This window comes from Anolis carolinensis, chromosome 2, assembly GCF_035594765.1.
Source record: "Anolis carolinensis isolate JA03-04 chromosome 2, rAnoCar3.1.pri, whole genome shotgun sequence".
Taxonomy (NCBI): Eukaryota; Metazoa; Chordata; class Lepidosauria; order Squamata; family Dactyloidae; genus Anolis; species Anolis carolinensis.
In genome coordinates this window covers 242,008,733-242,036,126 of record NC_085842.1, presented here as the reverse complement: position 1 = coordinate 242,036,126, position 27,394 = coordinate 242,008,733, and the positions used below count along the sequence as shown (strand labels likewise).

Below are 27,394 nucleotides of genomic sequence, written 5' to 3'. Positions count from 1 at the left end.
GTGGGTAAATATATAGAACGTTTAATACATAGAGGATCCCAGTGGTGGGGACAAATCCCACTCATGCACCTTTCAAAAACTGCTACGTTTACAAGATAATTGTCCAGAAGAATTCCGAGGTAAAGATTAAGTCACAGTAAACTGTTATGACATATTACTTAACCATATTTGGAAACCTGGTGTAACTTGGAAAATGAACTGGTGGAAGCAATTATAAAATGTAACCTCTATCCATATGCAGTTTTTAAAAGCTTAGAACGGCAGGTATGAATATTTGTTACATTCTTCTTGTTAGCTACCATTTTTAAAGTTGTGGTTTCTAATTAGTGTGCAAAATGGAATTCCAGTTAATTGCTCTCTCATTTTAAAAAGCCATAAGGCATGATCTTTAGTTCTTGAATAATATGATCCAGCACATGAGAACAGAATTTAACCAAAAACACACTAATATCCATCATTTCAAAGGGTGTGAAAGAACTTCACTAAGCCTGATTTTATAGGTACCAGAATGGCTCTATTCAGATTCCCAAACAGAGCAAGTCCTAATAACCTAACTTTCAGTTCAATGGTGACAAATTATTACTTTTTAGGTCCTTAAAGCCAATCATTTTGATTAACAGAGGGGGATATACAGTGGCCCCTTTGTGTCTGCTGGGGTCTGGTTCCAGGATCCTCCACTGATACCAAAATCCATGAATCTTCAACTCACATTATATAAAATTGTGTAGTAAAATTGTGTCATTTATACAAAAATGCAAAATCAAGGTTTACTTTTGGAATTTTCTTTTTGGTGGGGGCAGTATTTTAAAGCCATGGATGGTTGGATACAGAGGTACCTATATGTCCCATTCAGAGAGTTGGTAAATATATAGGAATTATTATACACATAGGTTTCCAGTGGATATGATTTCAAACTAAAAACAAATGTAAACAATCTTTAACAGTTTTTTTAAAATAATAGTATGAGTATTAGAAAAGTTGACACTTTCACAATAATTGATGAAGTTCATTTAAAGGTGCTCTCCATTTTCTTCAGATTCTGAGAAGCTAAGGACTTATTTTTTCCAATATGGATTAATATATATCCAACATTGTTAAGGTATATGACTAAGTTGTAGTGGGATCATCACCAGGTATGCAGGTGTGTCTGTGTATTAAGCGAAAAACACGCTCAGGTTAATTGCAACCACAGGCTAGGCAATCAGGGTTGATTAGTTTGAGCAACTCCCAGAGGAGTATAACCAGGGAGAGTTTGTCCCATGAGTTGGGCTTACTTTGTGTTTGCTCTTGGAAGCCTTGCCGCTCAGCATAAAGCTCCTGACTTGCAACTTCATTTCATACTGACCAGTATTTCTACATCCAAGGGACATTGGAAGATATATTTCTATGGACTATGTGTGTGTGTAATACACAAAAAGTAATTGTAAATATACTGCTGATTGTGTTTTTTGACTTCATTGCTCTTCATACTTAAGAGTAAATGTCTTTTTTGCATTCTTCATATTTGTGTTACATATTTTTGAACTGGCTAAACTATGCCTTGTATTACTGGGTTACACGCACTGAACAATCCACAACAAATGCTTCATATAAGATAAATTAAAGCAAACAGACAAGCCTTCAAATATAACTAGTATTAAGTTGGAAAGATGGTTAATAAAGCTGTGCTTTAGTGAATGGGTTGGAATGGGGTAAAGTAGGATACTTCCAAATTTCAGTACATTTCTAAATTGATTAACTCATACAGAAACATATGTGTATTCAGCTTTAAGAGACAACGAATTTAATGAAGCAACTGAAATGTCAATTAGAATTGCATGAATTTTCATCTAGTCTTTACAACTGTCAAGTTGGTTCAGGAAAATATACCTCCTCCAAAATACTCTGCTCCTCCAAAATACTCTGCACCTAGAGCTCAGACTAAAAATGTAACCTAGAGGACTGGAGCACACAGGTATATGTGTTGCTATGTGTAGGTACAACACACATAAGTACTCATTTCAAGGTTGTTCTGTTTTCTTTTCCTAATCGTCTGTTTTCCCTTTTCTTTTTCACAATGCTTTGCATTTCTACATGTGAGATCATGTTGAAAGGAGCTATAAAATTAAGAAGGAAGTTGTCTCAGTACATTACCTTGTAGACTTGGAATGTATTCCCATAAAGCTCCTCTGTCAACATGTTTCTTTGCTCCAAAATGGCTTTGTCATTGTATGCGTACTCCACAACTGCGGATGCTTCAGCATGTCGCAGCATCTTCCTCACCTCTCCTTTAAAGCTTTTAATGATTTCTGCAATTTGTGGCTTTGTTCTGATCCAGGAATAAGTGACAACATCAAGCAGGACAAACGGACAAAAAGGGAAAAAAAAGACTTGTTAACTATTGTAAATACTTATCTGAGTTACATACACACACATACAGTGCAATAGTTACCACCCTTGCATCTCAATCAATATGATTCTTAACAGACTCTAGAAGAAAATGATATATACATAAATATTTTGAATCATTTTAGCAATGAACCATTGTTTGTTGTTTCTTGGTAAGCCATATCTCCCCTACTACAGACTTCTAAACAACCAGATTTTGCCAAAGCTCACTAGAAACCAAAATATAGTATATACAATCAAGAAAGATTGTGCCCGGAGACCCTTCCTCCGAAAACACAGCTATGACCTCAACAGGACCACTTAATGGAAGACATGAGGCATCAAGGACAATCCACTCACATATTTATTATTTCAATTCCCATTTTAATCATCTTGAGCATTGTGCTACAACAGATGTTAGACACTAAAAAACCAACTTGCCAAAAATCATAAAGTCACCACTTACACATTTGTAGCCAAGAATCTTAAGTCAAAGTTCAACATTTCATCTTCTACATGCCAACTCTCTAAATCAGTGGTTCTTGGCTGTGGACCCCCAGGTGTTTTGGCCTACAACTCCCAGAAATCCCAGCCAGTTTACCAACTCTTAGGATTTCTGGGAGTTGAAGGCCGAAACATCTGGGGACTCACAGGTTCAGAACCACTGCTCTAAATCATGTCTGGTTGTCTCAAACAGGAATCAATTATACACACAAGGCAAGAACCAAATATGGGGTTATTCAAGGTACGTACCCATAGATGAGAAGTTTCTTCACAATATTTCTAGAATATTTGGACTTGCTTAGTTCAGGGAAACTCTCTGTGGAATGAGAAATCACAGTGAAAAGCCATAACAACAATAAAGCAATGTACATATAACGGCTATATATCGAAAGATTATACCTTTTAATTCTTCAAATACCTCTTGTCTTTGCTTCTCATTGCCATATTGAATATAACACTGGATGACACGGGTTGAGTCATGAGCAAAAGCCATCTATGGAGAGAACTGAATCGATTAACCCATGCACTTTAGGTGGCATTTTGTTTTGAGCATGTATCTTAATAGTTTGTTGACAAAAGCATTGCATAAATAAACAACAACCCAAAAGCATTGCTTTGCAACATCTTAATAGTTAACAATAACTGTATTTCTGAATAAAGACTATAGCCAACTGAGGATCTAAAGATAATGTATTAGACATACATATTACAATAAACAATATGATGCTCAAGGACAGTTTGCCTAAGGCAAAAAAACTGATTTGAAGGAGATTAAATCCAAAGACATAGTCAAGTTAGTCCAGAATATCAATATACAGAGTGATGGAATAGCACTTTACCGATTAGATGGGAAAACAAAGTTGGCAGAGTAAGTTTTTATAGACTTGGGTCTACTTCCTTAAATGTAGGAAACTAGGAAATCAATTAATGTCTTTATAACTTCAGTACAGGTTATCTAAAATTATCTTTACAATTTCAATTCTATATACAATTGAAATTGTAAAGGTAATTCTCAACTTTCTGCTTTGCCAAATTGCTATTAGCTTTTATAAAACCAGTAGCATGGCTGAAGTCTGATTGAAAAAAAAAGGATATTATTCATCAAAAGGGCAGTTGGAATCCATGATGAGAGGGGACCATTCAGAAGTTCAAATAATGCTTTAGATTAACAAATACAGAATATTTCCTATCACAATACGTTACCTCAACCAAAACATTAAATGTGTGCAAAACATACAACAGTATGTGGCCCAGGATGGATCAGAAAGAAACTTTTATGTAAAATGGCAATGGAGATCCCTAGCAAATGTGGAGGTGCCTTCTTTTTGCTCAAGGGCCTTTCTCAATCCTTGTCACAATCATTTCGAGTGGGGCAATACTTCCACTTCCTGTCATGTGTTCAAAAATAATCAAAGAGAAAAAGGTACAATATGCCATTTTGCCATTATTCAAAAATATTTGTATAAATGTTTCCAAGAATTAGTAATTAGTATTTTGTGATTACGCTTTGCTTTATTTTTGCATTTATTTGTCTTACGTCTTTTATTTTCCCATGAAGCAGCTTCTGAAGTTCACTCAACAGCTTGTTGCGTTTTTCCTTATCACAGTCTTTCCTACCAAAATAAGCAGATCCAGTGGGGAGTCAATTTTTTTTCTACACAACCGCTTTGCTAAGAAATATAAGAAACAAGTTGGCATCCTTTATATTTACGGAACATTTAAAAATTGTGGACACACAAAAGCAATAATATCAATATGTATCAGTTGTCTAAAGATTCCAGTATTCCATACCTTGATTATTTTACAATAAAGAATTATTCTGAAGCAATACACATCTTAGACAAAAATGCTAACAGTCATATATACACTATATATACACATACATACGGCATACTCTCAGCTTTCAACTGTAATTACAAAATAAGGCCTCAATCATGTTCTGCCACAGTGGCAGAACACTGGGTAAAATACAATGTGCTCTGGCTGGTACTGATTTTATCCTTGGAAGCACAACATCATATCAAGAAGAGGGATAGTGATTTGCCCAGACATTTCATCAGCTCTAAAACTGTGCAGGGATCTGAAGCCAAGTTTGCAATGGTTAAGCCAAACACATGACAGATCAGTAAGACAACCCAGATTTCAGGAAATTCAGCTCAGAGTTTACTTTGGTCCAAAGTTTCCCCTGCAATGAATTATTTTCCTTACATTTTAAAAATCTGCCGATAAGCAATAATAGATATTCTAACTGAGCATGGCAACCCATACCCTTAATTTTATAAACCATCCATACAACACTGCAGTGAAGCAATGTCTACACCTGAACTATAGTGAAAGGTAAGACAAAAAAAAAAAGAAATCCATACGCAGTGGTATGCTACAGAAAATAAAACCAAAGTCATTTTTTACCGCCGGAGAGCTTCCCAAATCTGTTTCCCCTTAAGCACTGCCTCATAGTTGGTTCTGTCATTCAGCTGTCGGCTCTGCTTCAGCTCCTTCTTTTTCTTCTTGATGTCGTCCCATTTAGGCTTCTTAGGCTGCAACCCTGATGATAAAAAATAAAATTGACTCTGATGGAGCAAATTCATCAGCATTAACCAGTTCATTAACATAATGCCGTTTGTTTGATGCTGACGATCCTGCTCATGGGATCATATCCAACACCAACTAATTCTTATTCATTTTGCTTCTCCTTTCTATTTTAGCAATGTCATCCTCAAGCAAAGAAGGCAACAGCTTATTCTGAAAATTATGCCTATTACTCCGTCTAGCCCAGTATGTTCTATTCTGACATAGGCAGATCATCTGCCACATCCCTTCTTCCAAAGCATTTTCACAGCGGAGGTTAAAAAATATCTCTGGCATACAAAACATGTACTTCTGTCACTTTGTTTGAGATCCTTATATCATCCCCACATTACAGCCTAAGAAAATGTCATAAAGGCTGAGATGGACTTGAAATCTGAACTCGAAGAAGGCCAGGCAGACCTATCCAACCCATTTCTCCATACTACCGTATATTATGCTCACCACAAATGTGCTGCTGCTGCCACCTAATGTACATAACAAGCCACAGTCTTGGAGCTGAAAAAGCTGGGAAAGTGAGGAATCATCCATGAATTGGCACAGCAATCCCTCCACAGCTCCATGCTGAGAGAAGAATTGGAACTTTTTAGGTTTATTATTAATGTGAAACTATAGTATCCATGGATTCGATATTCAGAGTTCCACTTACCCACATTCCAAAAAAAAAATACACCCTGTGGAAGTGTTTGTGGGCATTTCTAGGATCTCCAGAGCAATTCTATAGTGTGCTTATGCCCCAGGTATAGTCAAAATATAGGGTTCGCTATTATCCGCGTTTCCAGGTATCTGTGTGTGTTTGTGTCTTGGAACGTATCTTCCATGGATGTTAGTGTCATACTGTATTTAACCTCTTCCCCGTTTCATTCCTTTGCATTTACCCATGGTAGCATTCAAGAGTAAGATTACAATATTTTGGGGTTTGGTTCCTGTGTAGATGAGATGCTCAGAGCATCCCAGTTCAGCAGTAGCCAAACCATCAACCTCATTGTCCATCTGCATATAAGAAATGACAACAGGGACTTCCTCAGTGACCAAGTCAACAAGAGAACAGCAGGAGTGTGGCAACTACCTGTTTTGCTTTCACTTTTCAAGACTATTAAAAGAGTCTAACTACTAGACTACATCAGCTCTCAGGACAAATATGAGTCCACAGTCTCTTCGAACACTAATTCTACTACACGAAAATAGCCACCCATGAACCAGCATTCTTTAGTTGGATGACAGAGGGAAAAAGTAAAACAAATACTTGAAAGACAAAACAATAAAAACAGCACAATGTTTTCAGATGACACAAAACAAATTTTTGATTAGATTACAAAAAAAATCTAAGGCTTCTTTTTAACATAAATTTGTTATAAAAGCCTAACTGAATGAACTCCTTCATGGGGTAGGTTATTTTATGACAGGACTGCCCAAATGAAATAGAACTACCCATAATGAGATCATGAAGATCACACTTCTGGTCAACTTTTTTTTGTTCCATATGCTTTTTATAGAGTAAAGAGACATTACTGTCATGTCCCCCGTCCCCCGGTCATTTTAGGATATTCCTTTATTCTAAAACATGTCTTTCCTAGGCTTAAAATGGCCTATGGGGAACATGTAAAAAAAGCCCCATGTCTTCCAGAAGGCATTTGTGGAGTTCGTTCCCAAAAGGTACCAAATCCATCTGAACAAATTTTAAAGAAATAAAAAAAAACCATGCTGAAGATATGAATTCCTTTGCTGTAAAAAGTGATTTTGATAGTTTTAATCTGAACATAATATTCTTCTTTAAAGAAACAATATCCTGCCACCTAAAACTGCATTTGCATTTTTTAAAAATTTGGTACCTTTTGAAAACAAGGTCCACATTTGGAATCTACCCTCCTCCACCAAATCGAAAAAAATATTGACCCCTGAGGATCCAAAGCATTGGCGTTTAGGCTATATAGAGCCTGCTGGCAGCACCTTGCACACCTCCAATCATCAGTTTATCCAAGAAGGACTACAACTGTCTGGATGCCACTCTCTCAGGAAGTATCCCCTGAGAGAATTTGGGTTACCTCCCTAGAATTGCTATCAAATACAAACTTCTGAAAGAGATGCCAGATTATGGCATTCGAAAGAAAAGGATGAGGCCACTCCTTTTCCCAATGGGAAGCAGAGTCCTAGATGATATTCAAAGTTTACATGTGCATTGTACTCTCCTGGCTTTACCACTTTTAACTCTGTGTTGCTTTACTGAATATCTGACAGGCCTGGCAAACATACCAGCCCTTAAAATATTGATGTTGAATATTAAATGTAGACTTTGATCAGTTGGGGTCAGGATCCCATTCTTGCAGTGTTTGTACAGAACTGCAAGAAACACTCCGCCCTTAACATTACAGTACCCACATCCCCCAGTCTCAGAAGTGGTCTTGAAAAATCTTGAAAAGTACACTTTTTCAGGCTTGCTGATTTCTAGATTCAGGCAGATTTTAAAAGTCAATCTCAAAAGCATAATATTCACTATTATGTAAAAGTTTTTTCTTGAAATGAACACATTTAAAAATAAATATTCTCACCTCCTTTTTTATCTTGAAGTTTGCGTTTCCTGGAGAATTTATCTGAGAGTTGTTTACTCTTGAATTGTTTTGTGCCTGCTTTGCCAGGTTTTTTGTTTCCTCTCTCAAATTTCTTGGATTTAAATTTGGGCTTCCCTTCTTCACCTTCTTTTTTACTGAACTGCTCTGCAGGACCAGGATTACAGCATTAAAGAAAAATGAAATAACAGCAATATTATCCTATGCTGTCATCATCTCTATTTCTTGGGTGATGTATAATTTAAAAAATAGTAATTTCTTACACTGTGGTACATTTCAATTCTAATCAAATCACCTTCTACTTCCACAATCAGTCCTAAGCAAAATTAAGCAAGCTACAGATGACGCCTTACTTACATTTTGAGAAATACAGCGTTTCCTCACTTATCACGTTCCAGGACCACCCACGATAAGTGAAAATCCACAACGTAGGGACACTATTTTAATTTTAATATTTATACATTATATTGAAGCCTTTCCTACCAGCACCGGCGGACCCCTTGCTCCGTGCCCGCCATGTTGTTCTGGCTGCCTCTGCTCCTGCAGCCAGGGAAAAAGGCCTCCACGAGTCCTGCCCCCGCTTCCGAGTCCTCCCCGTTTCCCGGCATGACTAGCTGGAGCGGAGAAACAGGAGCTTGGCCACCTCTTCCAAGTTGCTGCCGCTGCTGCCGCTGCTGCCGCCTGCCCTCACTCTCTCACCCACCCTCCCTCATTCGCTTACCGGGGGGGGGGGGGGAGCGGCCTTCCTTCTTCCCTGGCTGCAGGAGCAGAGGCAGCCAGATCAACATGGCAGACATGAAGCAAGGGGGCAGCAATGAGGTAAATAAAGTAATAAATAAATTCAGCAAAACAGCAAGTCCACGATAAGCGAACCGTGAAGTAGTGGGGGAACACTGTACACTCAAATTCCACAAATAAACAATTATAAGGAACATACAATACTAAAGGCCTATATGTACAAGGCCCTGTCATGTTTTGTCTGTTGGTTTTCACTATCAGTTTAGAGATTTGTGGTGGCATCATGAGATAAATCCATCTACATAGCTATAGACCAGATTAATTCATTATATTACATACTTAAAACTAAATATTTTGTCCCCTTTTTTGAGATTTTAAAACGCTCAGCTAGCAGTTCATAATTCAACAATGTATTCCCTGTGTTTTCCTCAAACATTTCGTTTACCTTCACTAAAGATTATTTATGTTGAATGTGTTAGTTTGATTACTACCCAACCAAGTGTCATCCAAATATTCTGGATTGGTGTTCCTATCAGTCTCAGACAGAATTGCTAATGATAGGAAATTATGGAAGAAATTGTGCAAAATCAGGAGAGCACCAAATTGGGGTAGATTGTTTTTATCATTCATTGATCTTACCATTATTCTTTTTAAACTTCTTACTGTCAGGGCCTGCTTTTCCACCTTGGCCTAGGAACTTCCTTTTGCCTTTGGCTTCCATTTGGTTATTGCTGCAAAACACAAATGGTGGTAGTGATTCCTCATGAATATTTGCCTTCATGTTATAAATCAAAACCCAAACCCATTTAAAATATCTGAGCTTAGATTTATTTTTAGTGCATACTCCATCTTCATTTGTGTGAAAGAATTTGGCATCAGAACAACCAATGTTACAAGTGCTGTTTAACAAATAGTGCACAATGGGAAGTGAATATAAATGTTTATCACATCACATTAGTATAAGAAGCAAATGAAGGAGCCACCCAATTATACTGATGTATACTTATTTTATTAAAAATAAAAAGTGACAAAGAAACTAAAAATAGTGATAATCTATTTGTACCCATAATATAAAATAAAATCAATGAGAACATCAGATCACAATTTGGCACAAAATCCTATGTCTTACTGCACATTATCCAACTACAGAAATGGATTCAGTTGTAAATTAGAATAATTCTTGCCAAAAAGCTGTAACTTTTATGCAGTATGACATGCCCAAAAAGAAAGAAACTTAAGTCATATATATCATCTTTTTAGTTTAGCTTGAAGTGTTAGCTTTGGTTAAGATACACTCTATATAAGTAAGAGACACAAATGGGCAAGGCATGGCTAAGCAGGCCCTAAATACATGTTGAGCATCCTTTATTCAAAATGCTTGGGATTGGAAGCGTTTTGGATTTTTTATATTTTGGAATACCTGAATCTATATACATGCACATAATGAGATATCTCGGAGATATCCAAAACAAAATTCATTTATGTTTCCTTTATATGCACAGCCTAACAAACCATTTTGTGTATGAAACAAACGTTTGTGTGCACTGAATCATCAGAAAGCAAAAATGTTATTCTGTCAGACACTCAGGTGGACCTTTTTGGAGTATTTAGTGTTCTTATAAAGCAGGTATGGGCAAACTTCGGCCTTCCAGGTGTTTTGGACATCAACTCCCACAATTCCCAACAGCCCATCGTGTGCTCAATCTGTACTGTACTGCTTCTAGTGCCTTTCATGTTCCTTGATTTGTGTTTGTGCAATGCTGCATTTGGTGGTCCCCATGTATAGTTTTGCCGAACTACAACTCCCAGGATTCCATAGCATTGGGCCAGGACAGTTAAAGTGGAGTCAAACTGCATTCATTCTACAATACAGATGTACCCTCAGTCGGTCAGATTTTAGCAACACAATGAAACGAAACAAAACACGAAGAAGAAAATAATTGCACTAACTGCAGATATCTCAGGAACAGAAGAGAATATGGCTTTGGATTATGATTTTTGGATTATGTGATTTTAACGTTTATATTAATATGTTTTTAACTCTACGTGCTAATGTCTAAATGCTGTTACATTTTTATGATCTAATTGATAGTTATATGTTATGGTTGTTTTATGTTAAGTTTCAAAAGTATGTGAAGCATTAAACTTTGCCATAAATATGCTGGAAACCGCTTCTCCTGCTGGGATGAGAAAAGCGGTATACAAGTGAAGAAAGTAAGTAAATAAATAAATAATAAACTGGTCAAAGGGAAGGGAGGAGACTAAGTGTGTATGGAGAGGGATCAACCTAAACACAATGTGGAGTCCCCCCGTTGGACTACAAATCCCATCAGTTCCAGCCAGTCACCAAAGATGGGAATGGCAGTCTATTTGGAGGGCTACTCTGTTCCCCAACCTTGCCAGAAATGCCTGCTGATGAAAACTCAACATCGAACTCAACAAGGATATATATACCAGGCCTGAGCAAACTTGAGGCCTCCAGGTGTTTTGGATTTCAACTCCCACAATAACTAACAGCCTAGGCTGTTAGGAATTATGGGAGTTGAAGTCCAAAACATCTGGCGGGTGCAAGTTTGCCCAAGTCTGGTATATAGGGCAGAACCCTCCAAGTCTCCTGTCGATTTATGGCGGCCCCATTAATTTCATAGGGATTTCTTAAGGAAGGAATACTCAAGAGGTGGTTTTGCCAGGCGCTTTCTCTGCAAAACAGCCTACAGGACCTGAGAAGCGTGGCCTTTCTCCCACCCAAGTACTAACCAGGGCTGACTCTGCTTAGCTTCCAAGGCCAAACAGGATTCGGGGTCCTTAGGATACTTTTAAATCCCACATAAAACAAGTAACACTCAGCACTTTCACCCTGAGAAAACAGAACCCCTCTATCAATACTCACATCCACTCCTCCACGTGCTGCTCTTTCCTCTCCTCTTCAGTTACTTCCGGCAGCTTTTTTCTTTTTTTTTTAACTTCCGCGTGTTGATGGGAGGTGGCGCGACAGTGACGCGAAGGAGGCGCCGTAAAGCAGCAGCTCGCGCGACCTATGACTTTCCGTCCAACGTTCGAAGCTAGAGCGGTGTCCTCTTTCTGCCTGTTTTGGTGGTCGAATGGGAACCGGAGGAGAAGGTTGCGCGCGTGGTTTCTGGTCTCGGCGGATGAAAAGAGCAGCAAGTTATAGAAATACTAATTAAAAAAAGGGTTAGAGTGAAATGTCTCTCTTAGTTTCCGGGTGTCTTTGGAGAAAGACACCCATTTTTTCCATTGCTGAAGCTGTATTCTGTACCTGCCTCTTTAAGAGTAGTCTAAACACTACTCAACCCAGTGGGATTTCTCTCTCCAATGGATTAGAGTTGCCTTCTGACTATGAATATGATCAAAACAAGCAAGGTATCCCCCCAGGCAGGAAGCAAGCAGGCTTTGAAGCTGAAAGGCCATTCAATGCTAATCAAGGTGGTCAATTGCAATATTCACACTTGCCTCCACCCTGGACATTCCCCAGATATATAAACCCCACTTACCTAGTTTCCAACAGACCTCTCAATCTCGAAGGGTGCCTGCCATAGATGTGGGCTTAATGTCAGGAGAGAATGCTTCTGGAACATGGCCATACAGGTTGGAAAGCTCTCAGCAAGCAAGCAAGGCATTGGTTCACAGTTGAAGGAGGAACTGATAAATACTGTCGTTGAATTAAATGGACCCTTGCTGAGTTGCCTCTGTATAGTTATTTCTTCATTACTTTTTTCAGTTCTTGAACATACTGAAATGCATACTTGCCTTAGAGACAGAAATAATACGGAAGGAATAAGGATGTATTCTTACACACTATATATTTGTGTATGTGTATTAGTTTGGGTTATTTGAAAAAGTCAATGTCTTAATTGTACAAAATGCATAAGCTTGTGGATTAACTACATTGACATCATGCCAGGTTAACCCCAGAAACTCCTTCAGTACTTAGTTTGTTATGTTGAGCAGGTTTGCTCTGGATGCATCATGGGTGGGGTTCAGTGTGCTCTTTGGCTGTTGGGTAAATTACAATTCCCACTATAGTGAGTCATTCCCCTCAAACCCCTCCAGTAGGATGAGTTAGTATGTGTCCCAAGTAGGTAGACTAAGTTATGGGGGTTCTGTGTACCAAATTTGAACCAGGTCCATCATCGGTGGAGGGCACAGTTTCTCCAGTTGTGGGTGAACTACAACCCCCTCCAGTAATCAAATTTCGGCATATCAGGTATATGTGCCAAGTTGGGTCCAGATCCATCAGTGTTTGGGTTCACAGTGCTCTCTGGGTGTAGGTGAACTACGAGATCCCAAATCAAGGTGAATTTTCCCCAAAGACCTCCAGTATTTTTTGCTGGTCCCAGGGATTCAGTGTGCCAAGTTAGTTCTAGGTCCATTGTTGGTAGAATTCAGAGTGCTCTTAGATTGCAGGTGAACTATAAATCCCAAAATGTCCAGGCCAATTCCCCTAAAACCCACCAGTATTCAAATTTGGGCATATTGGGTATGCATGCCATGTTTGGTCCAGATCCATCATTGTTTGGGTTCATAGTATACTCTGGATGTAGGTGACGTACAAATCCCCCAAATCAAGGTGAATTTTCCCCAAAGACCTCCAGTATTTTTTGTTGGTCACGGTGAGGTCGAACACAATAGGCTTCCTGCATTCAGCCTAATCTGACCTGCAGCAGGGAGTTCCACAGATCTGGAGAAAAGCCCTGCTGGATCAACCAATAAATGAAATGTATGTCCCAACAGCAGCTTATAACATGTTTCTTTTTACTTCCCTATCCCCAACAATGTAACTAATCCCTAATAAAAGTGTCAATACCTATTAACTTTCTCTTCATATGGTGGTTATTATGTATCTTTTTCTTGACTCCAGCCTGAGAGTTTTTCTCTTTTCCACTTGAAACTAGCCTCCCTTCCTTCCCAGGTTTCTGGCAGCCGCTGACAACCGGCTGGGTGCATTCCCTTTAATTCACGGTTACTAAGCTCCCCAGACCTCTGTAACCATGAATTAACAGATTGGCTCCGGTTTCATTTCTTATCTGTCTGAGCTGATTCTAAGCATAACTACTATTTCACATTTTGCACTGAGACCTCTCCGCTCCGGAAAAAACATCTTTATTACTACAGCAACGAGATTTAAAGAGACAACAGCTGATTGTCAAACCTCTTCACCTGTGCGCCCTTCGCCTCGCCGTCGTTTCATGACTCACCGAGTTCGGACTGCATGCTGGACATGGAGAGGGTCATCACGGGGTCTCCCTGTGCCTCAGGCAGAGACTTCAATCTCCATCGGGCCCTCCTCCCACTGGACCTTAGATAGCTTGGCTATGCTATAGACACTCAGTGAAACCCCTTCTTCCTTCCCCTTGGATTCTATACTTTCCTATGAAACTTATGGACTTACCCTGGACTTTGGGTGGGTGGGAGTGGGCAATATGATTTCTGACTCTGTGAATGTATTCAATGTATCCCTATATGTCTCCTTTTTCCCTTATGTCCCAATGTATGAAATATTAAGATCACCTCTGTTTGACCTGGTTGGCAGAAAAGTCATCTGCATTCATGAGAAGGGAAATCCTCTCAGAAAGGACACAATCAAACATCTTGCATGAACAATAGACATTGGTCTTCCCTTTTGAGTCTCGGAGCAGGCCGCCCAAAAGAGGAATTGATCACTTGGTTCTCTGTCACATTCAAATCTGGGACGATTAAGCCCTCGGAAAGCCAAGATCATCCTGCCTGTTATTCCTTTTGTCAATTTACCTGGCCTCACACATTGACAAAGAACTCGCCCATCTGCTCTGTTTCCAGCCTTTTGAAAACCGGAATCTGGCAAGCCACGCCAAACCAACACTGGAAAAGCTGGCCGGGTTTTCTGGGAGTTGGAGTCCCAATCAGATGGAGGGATGCAGGTTGAAGAAGCCTGCTGTAAACAAGCAGATGACCTGAAGGCACACACTCACCACCAGATGTCGCTGGCATCTCACAAACTATCACCTTTAGCCAAAGATAGTTTTTTTTCCATGTCAGGAGCGACTTGAGAAACCGCAAGTAGCTTCTGGTGTGAGAGAATTGGCGGTCTGCAAGGACGTTGCCCAGGGGACACCTGGATGTTTGATGTTTTTACCAGCTTTGTGGGAGGCCTCTCTCATATCCCCGCATGGGGAGCTGGAGCTGACAGAGGGAGCTCATCCACGCACTCCCCAGATTTGAACTGGCAACCTTCAGATCAGCAACCCAATCTTCAAGTCAACAGTCCTGCCAGCACAAGGGTTTAACCCGTTGCACCTTCGGGGGCTCCTGCCAAAGACAGCTGATAGATAATAATGGCATCTCATACAAATTATTGCATTATTGAAGGTGTTCAACAATCCAGAATAGTGGATTGGTGTGATAAAGTCAAAAAAAGAACAATGGATTAGGGGGTGCTGTATTCTTATCTAATTAGCAGAATGGCAGAAAATATTACAGACAACAGTGTGAATTGTTTAAAAATGGGTTCTTGACACTGGGGAAAGGAGAATTGAATCCCTGCATCCAGAAAACTTAGGTTGCATCTTAAAGTGTAACGTTCTCCATTCAGATTTATGTTACAGTTAGCCATTCAACACCCACCTACTTCTAGCCTTAGGGTTAAATCTCTCAACTTCTGTAAAGATTCCATCAGTGTTGCCTCTGAAAAATCCTGCAAATCTCTTGGGAAAACAAGTGGACAAAAGTCAGCATTCTGGAAAAAAGCTGATATGATTTATTCTCCGTTAACAACTTTGCTGGATTGACCACATTTTCCATCTCGCAAAGCAGTTACTTTACTCTCAGCTCAAGAACAGAAAACAGAATGTCAGTGGACAGCAACAAAAGGTTTAAAGATTAAAGCTAACTAAAAGAATATTGAATAAACACCAAGAACAGGCACTTCAGCGTCCTAACTGGAGGTCAGCGGTTACCAACAGTGCTGTGGATTTTGAGGAGGCACGAATAGAGGACGAAAGGGAGAAACGTGTCAAGAGGAAGGTGCATCAAGCCAACTCTTCTCAGGACCACCTTCTATCTGGAAATTGATGTTCTCATTGCAAAATACAATGCAGATCGAGAATAGGTCTCTACAGTCACTTACAGTCACTTACAGACCCATCGTCAGACTCTGCTTCTGAAATACAATCATACTCGGCCACAAGGGATCACCGATGATGATGAAACGTCTGAAGCCTCCTCCCATAGGCATACAACATGCCTGGTGGAGGGTAGAAGTAGAAAAACATCTGGCTATGGCAACATAGCCAGCCACCTGTTCAATCACCTCAGGCTCTCAATTAGCCATAGAACGGTTTCATTTATCAACATCCGAAAAAATATGTCCTCTGTAGGTGCTCTCATGTGATTCTATGTTATTCTTGGGTCAGAAGTCCTTCATTAAAATAGGGTTTGCTGTTATCTATAATTTCCTGTATCCATTTGAAATCCAGGAACGTATTCCCCTGGGATGCAGTGATCGCGGTGTAGTCTCGTTTTTGGAATGGGCCATATTATTTTGGAATAGTGTTGACTAGAAGTTTCCCGCTGAAATCTTAGGTGAAAATTGAATTTCTTCTCCTTGGACCCCTTTGTGCCACACAGTTATAGCACTATGATTCCACTTTTACTGTCACAGCTCCATTTTACAGAATGCCAGGTGTGTGATTTAGAGAGGAGTATTTTAATTTTCAGCTAGAAAGCCACAGAGCCTTCTCAAATTACAAACCAGGATTCCATAGGATGCAGCCATGACAGTTACAGTGGACTCATAGAGCCATAATCTGGCAGTGTGAATAGGCCTAATCCCCAAGTAGTCCTGAAATTTCTATGATGCTTCCATGGTGCCTTTACAAGATCAAAGGTTTGGTATGCTTTGGGAGGGGATAAGGATATTTGGTGTCTTTGGATGCAGATGGAGTGGAGTCATAGCTGTTTCATTCCACAACCATCTCCACTCATATTGGGGGACATTTAGACCTGTCATGGTCTTGCAACATGACTTGTAAATGAAACAAAACCATTCTCAAAAGGCGAAACAAAAGGCTTTGTAGGGGAGGGGAAATGCTCCCTAGTAGGATTTTGCATAGATCAGAGACTCTGATGTCAGACTTCTCTGTCCTTCGGGCTCCCTTTTAATTGCTTTCTTAGTAAACAATTTGTGAAAAACAAAAGTTACTCTAGAGATTCAGTTTATAAGCTTTTAAAATTCTGTTCTGCAGTGTTCCCAACAGTGGATAGAGAAAAGAGGATTATAGGATTAATTGTTTTGTTGTGATTATATGCAATCCCAATACACTTATGGGCCAAAACCAGGACTGGCCAAGTCTGTGCTGTGTCCTTCAACAACAGACAAAAATACCTATATCTTACCGAGTTCAGGTAAAGCACATCTTTATTCTCACATTCTGCCATATTGGCCAAGATCAGGCTGAAGTTAAATATTACAAAACCAGGAATATGCAAAATCAGTGTGGTTGTTATCTATTATAATAGATGAGAACAGGGATATTATAAATTAGCAATGACTAATAGGGGGTGTATCTACATCAGGGATCCTCAAACCCAGCCCTTCAAGGTCATTTACCTGGCCTCTGCCCTAAACTTTAGACTTAGGGTCACCCTAAATCTTAAATGACTTGAAGGCACATAACAATCCTCACCAGCCAAAAGCAGGCCCACACTTCCCATTGAAATACTGGTAAGTTTATGTTGGTTAAAATTGTTCTTAATTTTAAATATTGTATTGTTCTTTCATGTGTTTTTGCACGACAAATAAGATATGTGCAGTGAGCCCAGATTCAAGTCAACCTCCCAAATGGCAAGCTGGCTAAAGGGAAAGGACAGCATAACTATCAGGATATATTTTTAAAGGCATAGAAAACAGGATTCTCTGAAAAAGAGAAACAGGAGATAAATAACGCACTGATTCCTGAGTTTATTAGCTGTTTTGTTTTAGGGAACAAATAGGAAACAGGAAAGCAGGAGATTCTACAGAACCTTTTGGAGATATCATCTATGGATCTGGGCAGAACTGGATTCATTTCATGTACTTGTAAGCAGAAATCAATTGGATACTTTTGTCCCTAGTTGATCTGATCAGACTGAATTTGTTTTTAATCCTAATTTACAATCCACACTCTACAAAAGTATGGAGAGAAAACAGGATACTTTCCCAGCTGTTAACTACTGAATTCTATAAGGTTTTCAGCCTGTCATAATGTAAAGGGTTCATTATTCTTCAACTCTATTATGGGGAACCTTTCCATGTTACCCTTGGAGAATGGTGCTTGGAGAATGGGGTCTTTTCAATGTCTATGGGAACATTTCAAATTTTGAGGAAGCCACACAATTGTGACCAATTACAAAATGATCAGAACAAAAATTTAGATCCCAGTAAACAATCACTGCTTTTTTAGAAGGAGCTGCAGTGGCTCAGTGGGTGAACCCCTCATGCCAGCTGGACTGTTGATGTAAAGGTTGCCATTTTGAATCCGTGAGTCGGGGTGAGCTCCCGTCTGTCAGCTCTAGCTTGCGGGGACATGAGAGAAGCCTCCCAGGATGGTAACACATCCGGGCATTCCCTGGGCAACGTCTCTGTAGTCGGCCAATTCTCTCTTGCAGTATGTTCTCAAGTCTCTTCTGATTTTTAGAAAACTGCTTTTAAAAGAGCAATGAACTTTGCATAATCTCTTCTTTAAACATTTCCCTCCAAGGTTCATATCTGGGTTGCAAAGACCTCTTTTATATGCCGATATTCCACACAATTAAATGTCGCTTTGTTGAAGGACGATTGTTTCCTTTTAGACAGCCAGTTATGTCCTTAGAGGCCCCTTGAGAGATCCATGTTGTTTTGTTCAAGGCTATTAACCATGACATTTGAGAAGCTGAGGATGTGTAAAGCTTGGGTAACAGCTGCAGGCTTCTAAGAAAGGACATAACAGTTTATTTTCTGCCCATCTTAAATGTTAATTCATTTGATTCTATCCTTTCTCAAAGGAGGTCAGGGACCAGATAGTGCACACACCTGATTTCTAACTCCACTCCCCATTTTATCCTAGACTGAAACCATGTTTATATAATCCAAGCAAGTGGAAAATGGGGAAAAACTGTAGATTCTAACCAGAAATCCAATGGCAAGAGCCACTGACCTACACATCGCTTGAGCATGTAAATGTTACTCAAGCCAAACAGGATCTCATAATGGAAATGTCAGTCTCTAATGACTGAGTAACACCTAAAAGGTTCAAAATATTAATTTTGACGTAGAAGGACAATTATATGCTTTTTCAAAAAAGCACTGCAATCAGCTGAGTGCTTGTTGCGGTTGTTTTTTTAAAATGCCAGAAGCACTTGGAAAGCTGCCATTTTGAGGGTCATTATTCCCTGCTTATTTTCGGCTAATTCTCTCTAGAGATGAATGCCCTTCTACTTGATGGCCTGAGCCACTGCCAAGTGCAGTTCTTTAAAAGGCACCTTCGGCTCATCCAGAAGATTTTGCTGGCTGCCTTTTTGTAACAACAGTCCCATCTGTCAGGGCTGGAAGGGGGACAAAATCCCTAGGGTCTGGATCTCTGAGACCTGGACAGTGGAAAAACGCAAGCAAACAACACACAGCAATGCTGGTATCTAAACAGTGGAGCCTTATAATGTGGCTCCACTGTGGCACATACAAGTTCTATAAGCATCAACATTTATGCAATATCTATGGCCTGGTTTTAAAGTAATTGCTGTGTTTTATGCTTTTTTATTTATATTTATATTGTTTATATTGTTTTAATTATGGATTGTGTTTTAACTTATGTTATCAGTGGGCTTGACCCCATGTGAGCCGCTACGAGTCCCTTCGGGGAGATGGTGGCAGGATATAAGAATAAAGTTACTGTTGTTGTTGTTGTTGTTGTTGTTATTATTATTATTATTATTATTATTATTATTATTATTATTATTATTATTATTATTATTATTAATAGAAATGGCAAGCTGTAATTTACAGCTGAGATGAGAACTACTAAGGGTGCATCTACACTGTAGAATTAATGTAGTTTGACACCACTTTAACTGCCATGGCTCAATGCTATGGAATCATGTAGTCTTCCTTCTGGAGAGAAAAAAAAAGGGGGGGGGGGGTTAGAAATAAACACTATTACCACCACCATCAATTCTACAGTGTAGATGCACACTATGAGCCTACGAGTAGGTGCCAGTTGCCAGAATTTCATCCAAGTTCATAACTGCTGAACATGAATTTCCTGCAGTTCTCTGAAAGGAAGAATGTATGTATCCCTGTATCAGGAAAAAAGAAGAATGCTTAAATAGCAGAGTGTGCCTTTTCTACTATGCCTTTACAGACATATCTGGTTTGGGAACCTTTTGGAACAAGTCTTCATCTGTTTGGCACTGTTTGAAGTGAAATGAATATTTTGGAGTCCATATGCAAGCATGGAGTGCAGAAGAGAAAAGAAAAGCAAGAAAAATAGAGGGTAGAGGCCTGCCAAATTTATTCAGCCTGTTTTCTTTTTTCCCCCAAAACTAATATATGGTGACGTGGAAGGCAATGAGTGCTGGTCACTGGAGACTCTAGCATTATTGTTAGAAGAAAAGGTTATGAAGATTATGCCAGATTTAGAAGACATATCAATGAACATTGGGTGGTATGTGTAGATAAAGCATCTAGACAGTGAAGGAAATATGGGAAAAGCTGTGAGTGCTCCAATTCTTTTTGCCCCAAATACGATGGGAAAGATGTGGTCAATTCCTTAAAATATAAACTAAAACAAAATTCCCTCCCATTTGCATTAGATCAGTTCAACAGGGACATATGTTCTTATGCTTATCATGTAGGTGTTACAGATGAGGAAATTGTTAGGAAAAACGAGAGGTCCCAACCCTAATCTTTGAATAAAGGGAGATTTGAAGAAGTGAAATCTCTGAATGTGGATGGACAAATTTGTCCATTTTGGTTTCTTTCACATTCGGTTTTGTAGAACAAGTTCTTCCATGTGGTATATTTATATTATACTAGCTTAGGTACACAGCATTGCCAGGGTTGGGTATAGTGCAATGCTGTTTATTAGACATAGTCATTGTTTGATTTTGGATTTTATGAATGGCCCCAATATAAAACACATAACCATATAATTATCAGCTTCCATTATCCTCTGATAATCCCCCCATCCCTTCAGTAGTTTAAGTTGGTCATGATGGATACATGTAGGTTTGATCCAGATTCATAGTTGATAGCCATGGAATGGCTTTATGAATGTGGGAGCTATCCTGAAAAATACATACAGGATATGTACACAAATCGATACATATAAGAGATGCCATTTTATTACACCACTGTATATAATGGGACTTGGATTATCCATGGATTTGATATTAATTGGGGGCAGGAGGTCCTGGAACAAAACAGCAGTGGATCCCAAGAGCCCACTGTATTATAATGCAATTGGTGTTTTTTATTCATCTCATAGCAAACTGTTACTTGGTAACTCAAGAAATGCAAATTCATTCCCAGTGGGCTTATTCAGCACAGTTTTTTCACGACGTGGCATTTTTTGGAAGCTGGTAGGATCAAGAACCGCATCTTTTAAAAGAGCAGAAATACAGCCGAGCCTCATTACTTCCACAGTCAACGTCAGCCAGCTGTATACTTTTCTTTTTTGTACTGCTGAGTGGTACTGCAAATAATCATTGGCAAAATCCTAGGAAATGACTCTACCCATCAAGCAGCACTCCAAGGCTGAATACATAGATTGATGGCAAGTAGAAATGTTGCTTGCAAAGTGTACATGCAGATAAAATGGACGCTGCATTTGAGAGATGGGAAGATAACACTTCTAAAACAAGTCCACAGACCACAACCATATTATATTTTATATTTAAATTTTATTATTGGAAATATTAAATATTGCAATTGTTATGTACATAATGTATGAAATATACATATGCAGCGCAAGTTATTCTGCTGCTGTTTTCTTTTCATAAAGCTTATTTTAAGAATTTGTGAAGGCTGATTCAGGACAGTCACAGAATCATACAGTTGGAAGAGACCTCATGGGCCATCCAGTCCAACCCTCTGCAGTCCAGGATTGGGGTTTTTTTTTCTTTAAGTAATATCAATCAGAAATATCTGTCAGATAATGTGCTTAGTTTCACATATTGCTATGAAACAATAACAGTTCATTTTTGGCCAGCTGAGAATAAGCTTCAGTTTGGGGCCGGGCAATTTCAGTGGGGCTAGGGGTCAGTGTACTTTCTCCATTGAAGGACTGTATAGACAGCTAAAAAAATATAAAAATAAAACCCTATACAGAACTGGAAGTAGCCAGAAACAGGTATTTCCAGTGTTCAGTGGCAACCTGGTAACTATCTAAAAGGGAAGTTGCTCCTGAAGTTTTACAGGAAAACCAATACACCATTTTAACTTATTTTGGGGTGGACAGAGCAGAAAAAGATAGTTTAGGGAATCTGTAAGGGCGGTGGGCTACAGAAATAGCCTGAGATAGGCCCATTTCTGCTCTAGAGATTTCAACACATCTTGCAAATACTGAAACAGAGTTACAGATGAGCTTGGTGTTTTATTCACATTACTCCCGTACATTCTATATACGTATGGAACCATGAGGTAGGTTTTGTTAAGGAAATCCCTCAAAGGGAAAAGAAAACAAAACAAGGAGTGTTGGCATTCAACAAACCAAAAGCAATGCTTAGCTCATCAGATAACGATACTATTTTGATCCACCAGAACACAGAATACAATAATTCAAATGTGGAAATAACTTTTCCCTCCTTATACCTCATCCCCACTAATTTCAGTGGAATACATTTCCAAGCAAATGCATCAGCCAAGCATCATTCAGCACAGTGGGAAATGCTTTCCAGACAGACATGTTTTAAGGTTGGCATGTCCATTCAAAAAAGGAAGAGGAAACTGCACAAACATCTTCTTATACGATTTGCATAAAATATTTCCTTTTGGTACATACAGACGGATTTCACAGAAGCAGCGACTTGTTTGACGTTTTCATTTTCAGCTTCTCATACACTTGGTTGAATTGTAATCCTGGTTGTTCTTCCCGAAGTTGTATACCATATCAGTTAAGCATACCTTTCAAAAATATTTCAAAAATATGAATTGAAAGACACTGCATCATCTCTTAATATAAATTGAATACTGCTAAGGGGAAAAATCTGGTGTGATTTCTCCTAGAAGTAAAAATGGGTAATAAATAATAATAATAATAATAATAATAATTTATTTCTACCCCACCACCATCTCGCAAAAGGGACTTGGGGTGGCTTACAAAGCACTCGTAATGGAATAATGCTTTATATTGGGCTCCTTCTGGTGCTGGAACCATTAAGCCTGAGTCCATGCCCCTAACTTTCATATCTGTGGTGTGCTAACAGCAGATGTGGCTAGATATATCCAATAATCTATTGGCAAATTGGAAAAGACCCAAGCTTTGCGCGTTCTGCTCCTTTATTTGATCTGCATTACTTAACACTGCATAGTCACCATCTTTTTAATGTGTATCTCGATAACCATCAATCTCCATTTTCAAAGTCTCACAACAACAATTCCGCCCTTTTGCCACTCTTTTTTAAAGAGAGAAGGGAGGAGTATAGTCTCTATAGCAAATATGAATTCTTTCCTTTACACATCTTACAACCTCAGTCTTGCACTTGCAATTTCAACAGTAGGAAGTAGCTCATTGCAAACTACATCATTAAATGAAAGCTTTAGAATGGCAGAATGGTCTGCCTTCAAGTATATTTTGATTCTTAAAACATGGCTGTATCGATGCACCTTCGAATGAATAGTTCTAGTTAGATATTAACTTGTTACAATTATTGTACTTTATCAATGTCCCTCACTCTTGTTGATTTTAATCTTGTAATCTTCCCTGATCACCCTATATTGTCATCCTCGGCCCTAAGATCCCATCCTCCTCCAAAACAGTTTAGTCAACAGTCTTTGATGGGACTGCTACATCTTTCATCTCATCAATATCTGTAGGCTTATGTCAACACAAGAAGTGGCACATATAGAAGGCATATTACAAAGAACAGCTATTTAATAATCCAAAAAGAAGAGTGGGCAGATATGGAAATGCTAGGTATATAGCACAGAAAAAACCGCAATTCATAAAGACATGGCATTTTCAGAGAACATTTCAATCCTCTTTAAGCACACTTCCTTGCTCCTAGAGCAAACCCTCGACACAGCTATAATCTGGGAAAGTAATAACCATCAGGTGCAAAGTTCACAAGCAGCATGTGATATTTTCTAGACAACTCAAGAGGAAGTCTGTGCTGGAGTTGTTTTGAGTTTACATCTTGTTAACAACTAATGATTTCCCACAGGTTCTATGATGGGACAATATTGAACACCTTACTTACAATATGTGAAAGAAAGACTTTTCTAGATATTTTTTACAGTTTAATAATAATTATGGAAATGAGCCAGAAGTATTTCTTACCTAAAAAACGGATTCTTTAAATCGAGGATATTCCCGGACTTAAAACCAGTTTCATCTACTACAGCCACAATCTGGATGTCATAACTCTGTCTGCATTAAAAATGGAAAACATGGTGAAAAAATGACCATTTGAGCTATAACAACTTAGTTATCAGCACAACTGAATTAAATTATGGCCTGCTTTGCTTGTATTACATGCATGTCACTAGGAGTGAAAGTACTAATTTGTACTTCTGATTAATCTCTCATAGATTAATTAGAACACTAGCTCATTAAAAAAGACCCGTCAGCTTAATTTTGTAGGGTTTGCGATATTGGCTGTTCTGAAAAGCAGCCCTTGTGCCTCTATCTAATCCTTGAGGGGCTGAATTTTGGGATGAGCCAATGTTTGGATTTATGATCTAATTATTTTACAGGAAGGGAAGAAAAGCTATTTAACATACTTTAAGCAGCACTTAACTTTTGAAAAATATGACGAGAGATTTTAAAATCTCCTCCTGCTCCCCAAATCTTTTAAACCCTTTCCTGGGCTTTCGCGTTCTCCTGCTCTGTCTCTTTGTTGCTTAATACAATCAACTATTTTGCAAATGATCAGTCAATATAATTAATGAACAATATCTGTAAACTTCCTTTTTAAAACCTCCCTCTTAACAGTCCCAGCACACAATCACGTGTGCACTTATATGTATAATTTGGGATAACAGTGCATGCATCTATTGGAGTAGACTGAAGGCTATTTCAGAACAGATGCAGAGCCTAGCCTCAGAGTATTTCTTTGGAACTCTTGGCATTATCACAGACTTTTCATTCCTATCTCCCAGGACAGTTTAAATTAACCCAGTATCCAATCAAAGGGAAGAGGAATGTTTGCACCAAAGCAACCAATTGTAATATCTATCTAGTCTAATATTGCTAAAGCACTTTAGCACTTTGGCCAAAGAAGAACAACAATACTGGATCAATGAAAATAAGATAAAATCAAATTCTGAATGTTGCTTAAGTTTAGATGTATTGTGATAAATGGGAGAGAAAGAACATGGGGAAAGTGAGGGAAACCCAGGATATTTCAAGGAAGAGGTTTGAATGCAAGCTTGTGAATATTCAGATAAAACTGAAATAAAAGGAACTGGAACATCAACATTTTCAGAAACCCTTTTCCTTTCTGTATGAGCCATAAGGCACTAAGAAGCTAGACAAATGGCAATCCTGTAACAGATCCATAAGGTTTTGTTTCCTTCAATAGCTTTCTACCGACGCAGATCAAAATACCTGCTAGGTCTCAAACACTTCGTAGGGCCAAAGTGTCCTTGAGGTCCACATGCATATTTCTTCAGGATCAGATTTACATGCAGGGCAGCAGCCAAACTGTTTGGCCTTTAATGAGCTTTTTGGCAACTGAATCATATTGCTATGGTGACAGTTTTGTAAACAGGTGGGTTTACAATAGTAATCATGGATTCAATGCATGGAAAACACTGCTTTTCAACCATCACCATCCCTATAATTGATAGCCAACACCTACTTTCAGAGTTGAAGAGTAATAGCAATATGATTTCTTTATTGGAAAGCTTTTAATCAGAAAGCTTGGATTACTGAACAAAATTATATACTGGGTATTTGATGTTGATGTCAATAAAGTATTCTGACTGTATTTCTAAACACCGAAGCATTAATTTTATCCCAGTGATATATAAACAGAGTACAGGTAGTCCTCGAGTTACGAACAAGCTAGGTTCTGTAGGTTTGTTCTTAAGTTGAATTTGTATATGGCAGAACAGGTACATGTTTAAAGTGTAACTCCAGCCAAATATGTGTGTGTGTTTTGGATAGTATAGGAAATGGTTTGTTTTACTGCCTGTGCTCCGGTTCAGAATTTCACCTCACTTTCTGTCCCTGCGATAATTGGATTTTGAAAAATTTGGCTTGTTGTGAAAACAAGGATTAGTGATAGTTTCAGTGGAGACATTTCTCCCCATGATAACTCTGTCAAGAGTGTATTTCCCTTCCCTTCCAAATAGTAGATTCCTCTCACTTCCTGTTGTCTGACCCCTGTTCTTAACTAGGAGTACTTTGTCAGTCAGATGTCTGTAACTAGGAGACTGCTTGTACTCTTAAAATAGAGACCAGAAATTTCCATGAATGCCTTAATATTGCTCAGAGTACCAATAACAATGCTCTACAAAAATTTAGGATTTAGTATCAACCAACAAAATTGTCACTATGTCTAGCATACAGACACACGACTTTCCCCTCTATACTGAGAGGCAAGGGGAAAATGAAATCAAAGAAGGTAAGCAGTTTCAAAGCAAAGGACAGATTTGTGAAAGATATGGTTAAATTGAGAAGCAGGAAAAAGTGGCATTCTTTTCTAAGCATTGTTATGCAACCTTGCACTTTATCCCTCATCCCATGGTTACAGCTTTGCACTTATCCCATTCCCGGCCCGATCATTTACGGCCTGGCCATGTTTAGGTAGCTTACTGCCATTGGTTGATGAGTGCTGTTTTAATTCAGTTTTACGTTGTTTAATATGCCTATATGTTTTATCCTACTATTTTAAGTTGTTTTTAGGCACCTCGTGCCATGTGTAAGCTGCCCCGAGTCCCTTCAGGGAGATGGTGACAGGTCACAAGAATAAAGCTGTTGTTGTGGTTGTTGTTGTTGTTAAGCATACACAGTAGAGAAACCAGTTGTTACAGGGTTAAGATGGTAGATTGCGAAGATGGGCAGAATAGGTCCATTTCTGGTTAGAAGTTTGTTGTAACTTTCCTTTGGGTTGTCCTGATAAGCAGCAAGTGAAATAACAAGTTTGGGAATCGCCATGTTGAGCCTGATGTTTTCTTGTGCACTGGACTGCTTGTGAGTTATTGTACAAAATGTAAATAAAGAAGAAAAAAATCATTCCTTGTGAATGGCTAAAACAGAGACTAAGCTGATTCACTGCTGCATGCTCATAAACAAATGTTTGCTGAGTCGCAAAGCAGAGGAAGAAACTGGGAGAGAGATTTCTGGATGCCTCCGTTCCTTACCGAAACATGAACAAGATTTGATAACTACTTTCACAAATATTTATTACTTCTGAAAAAACTGAAGTAAGTTCAAAGAAATAAACCCACTGTGATTGCT

The 27,394-nt window shown here is 38.8% G+C and overlaps 2 protein-coding genes across 2 annotated transcripts in view; both read right to left on the bottom strand.

The window, feature by feature from the left end:
* pum3 (pumilio RNA binding family member 3) overlaps nucleotides 1-11,803 on the bottom strand; it is a 37,737-nt gene extending 25,934 nt beyond the window's left edge. Inside the window, exons 1-8 of the mRNA XM_008103329.3 lie at nucleotides 11,653-11,803; nucleotides 9,402-9,493; nucleotides 8,007-8,171; nucleotides 5,281-5,416; nucleotides 4,409-4,484; nucleotides 3,271-3,364; nucleotides 3,121-3,187; nucleotides 2,134-2,308 (exon numbers count right to left, since the gene is read on the bottom strand). Coding sequence (XP_008101536.2) covers nucleotides 2,134-2,308; nucleotides 3,121-3,187; nucleotides 3,271-3,364; nucleotides 4,409-4,484; nucleotides 5,281-5,416; nucleotides 8,007-8,171; nucleotides 9,402-9,483 — 795 coding nt within the window. The 5' untranslated portion in view covers nucleotides 9,484-9,493; nucleotides 11,653-11,803. The remainder of the gene's footprint in view (nucleotides 1-2,133; nucleotides 2,309-3,120; nucleotides 3,188-3,270; nucleotides 3,365-4,408; nucleotides 4,485-5,280; nucleotides 5,417-8,006; nucleotides 8,172-9,401; nucleotides 9,494-11,652) is intronic.
* A 9,848-nt stretch (nucleotides 11,804-21,651) lies between these two features.
* The window catches only part of LOC100566534 (histone-arginine methyltransferase CARM1), a 66,527-nt gene continuing 60,784 nt past the window's right edge, over nucleotides 21,652-27,394 (bottom strand). The window contains exons 12-13 of the mRNA XM_008103330.3: nucleotides 24,269-24,358; nucleotides 21,652-22,893 (exon numbers count right to left, since the gene is read on the bottom strand). Of these exons, the coding sequence (XP_008101537.1) occupies nucleotides 22,884-22,893; nucleotides 24,269-24,358 (100 nt within the window). The 3' untranslated portion in view covers nucleotides 21,652-22,883. The remainder of the gene's footprint in view (nucleotides 22,894-24,268; nucleotides 24,359-27,394) is intronic.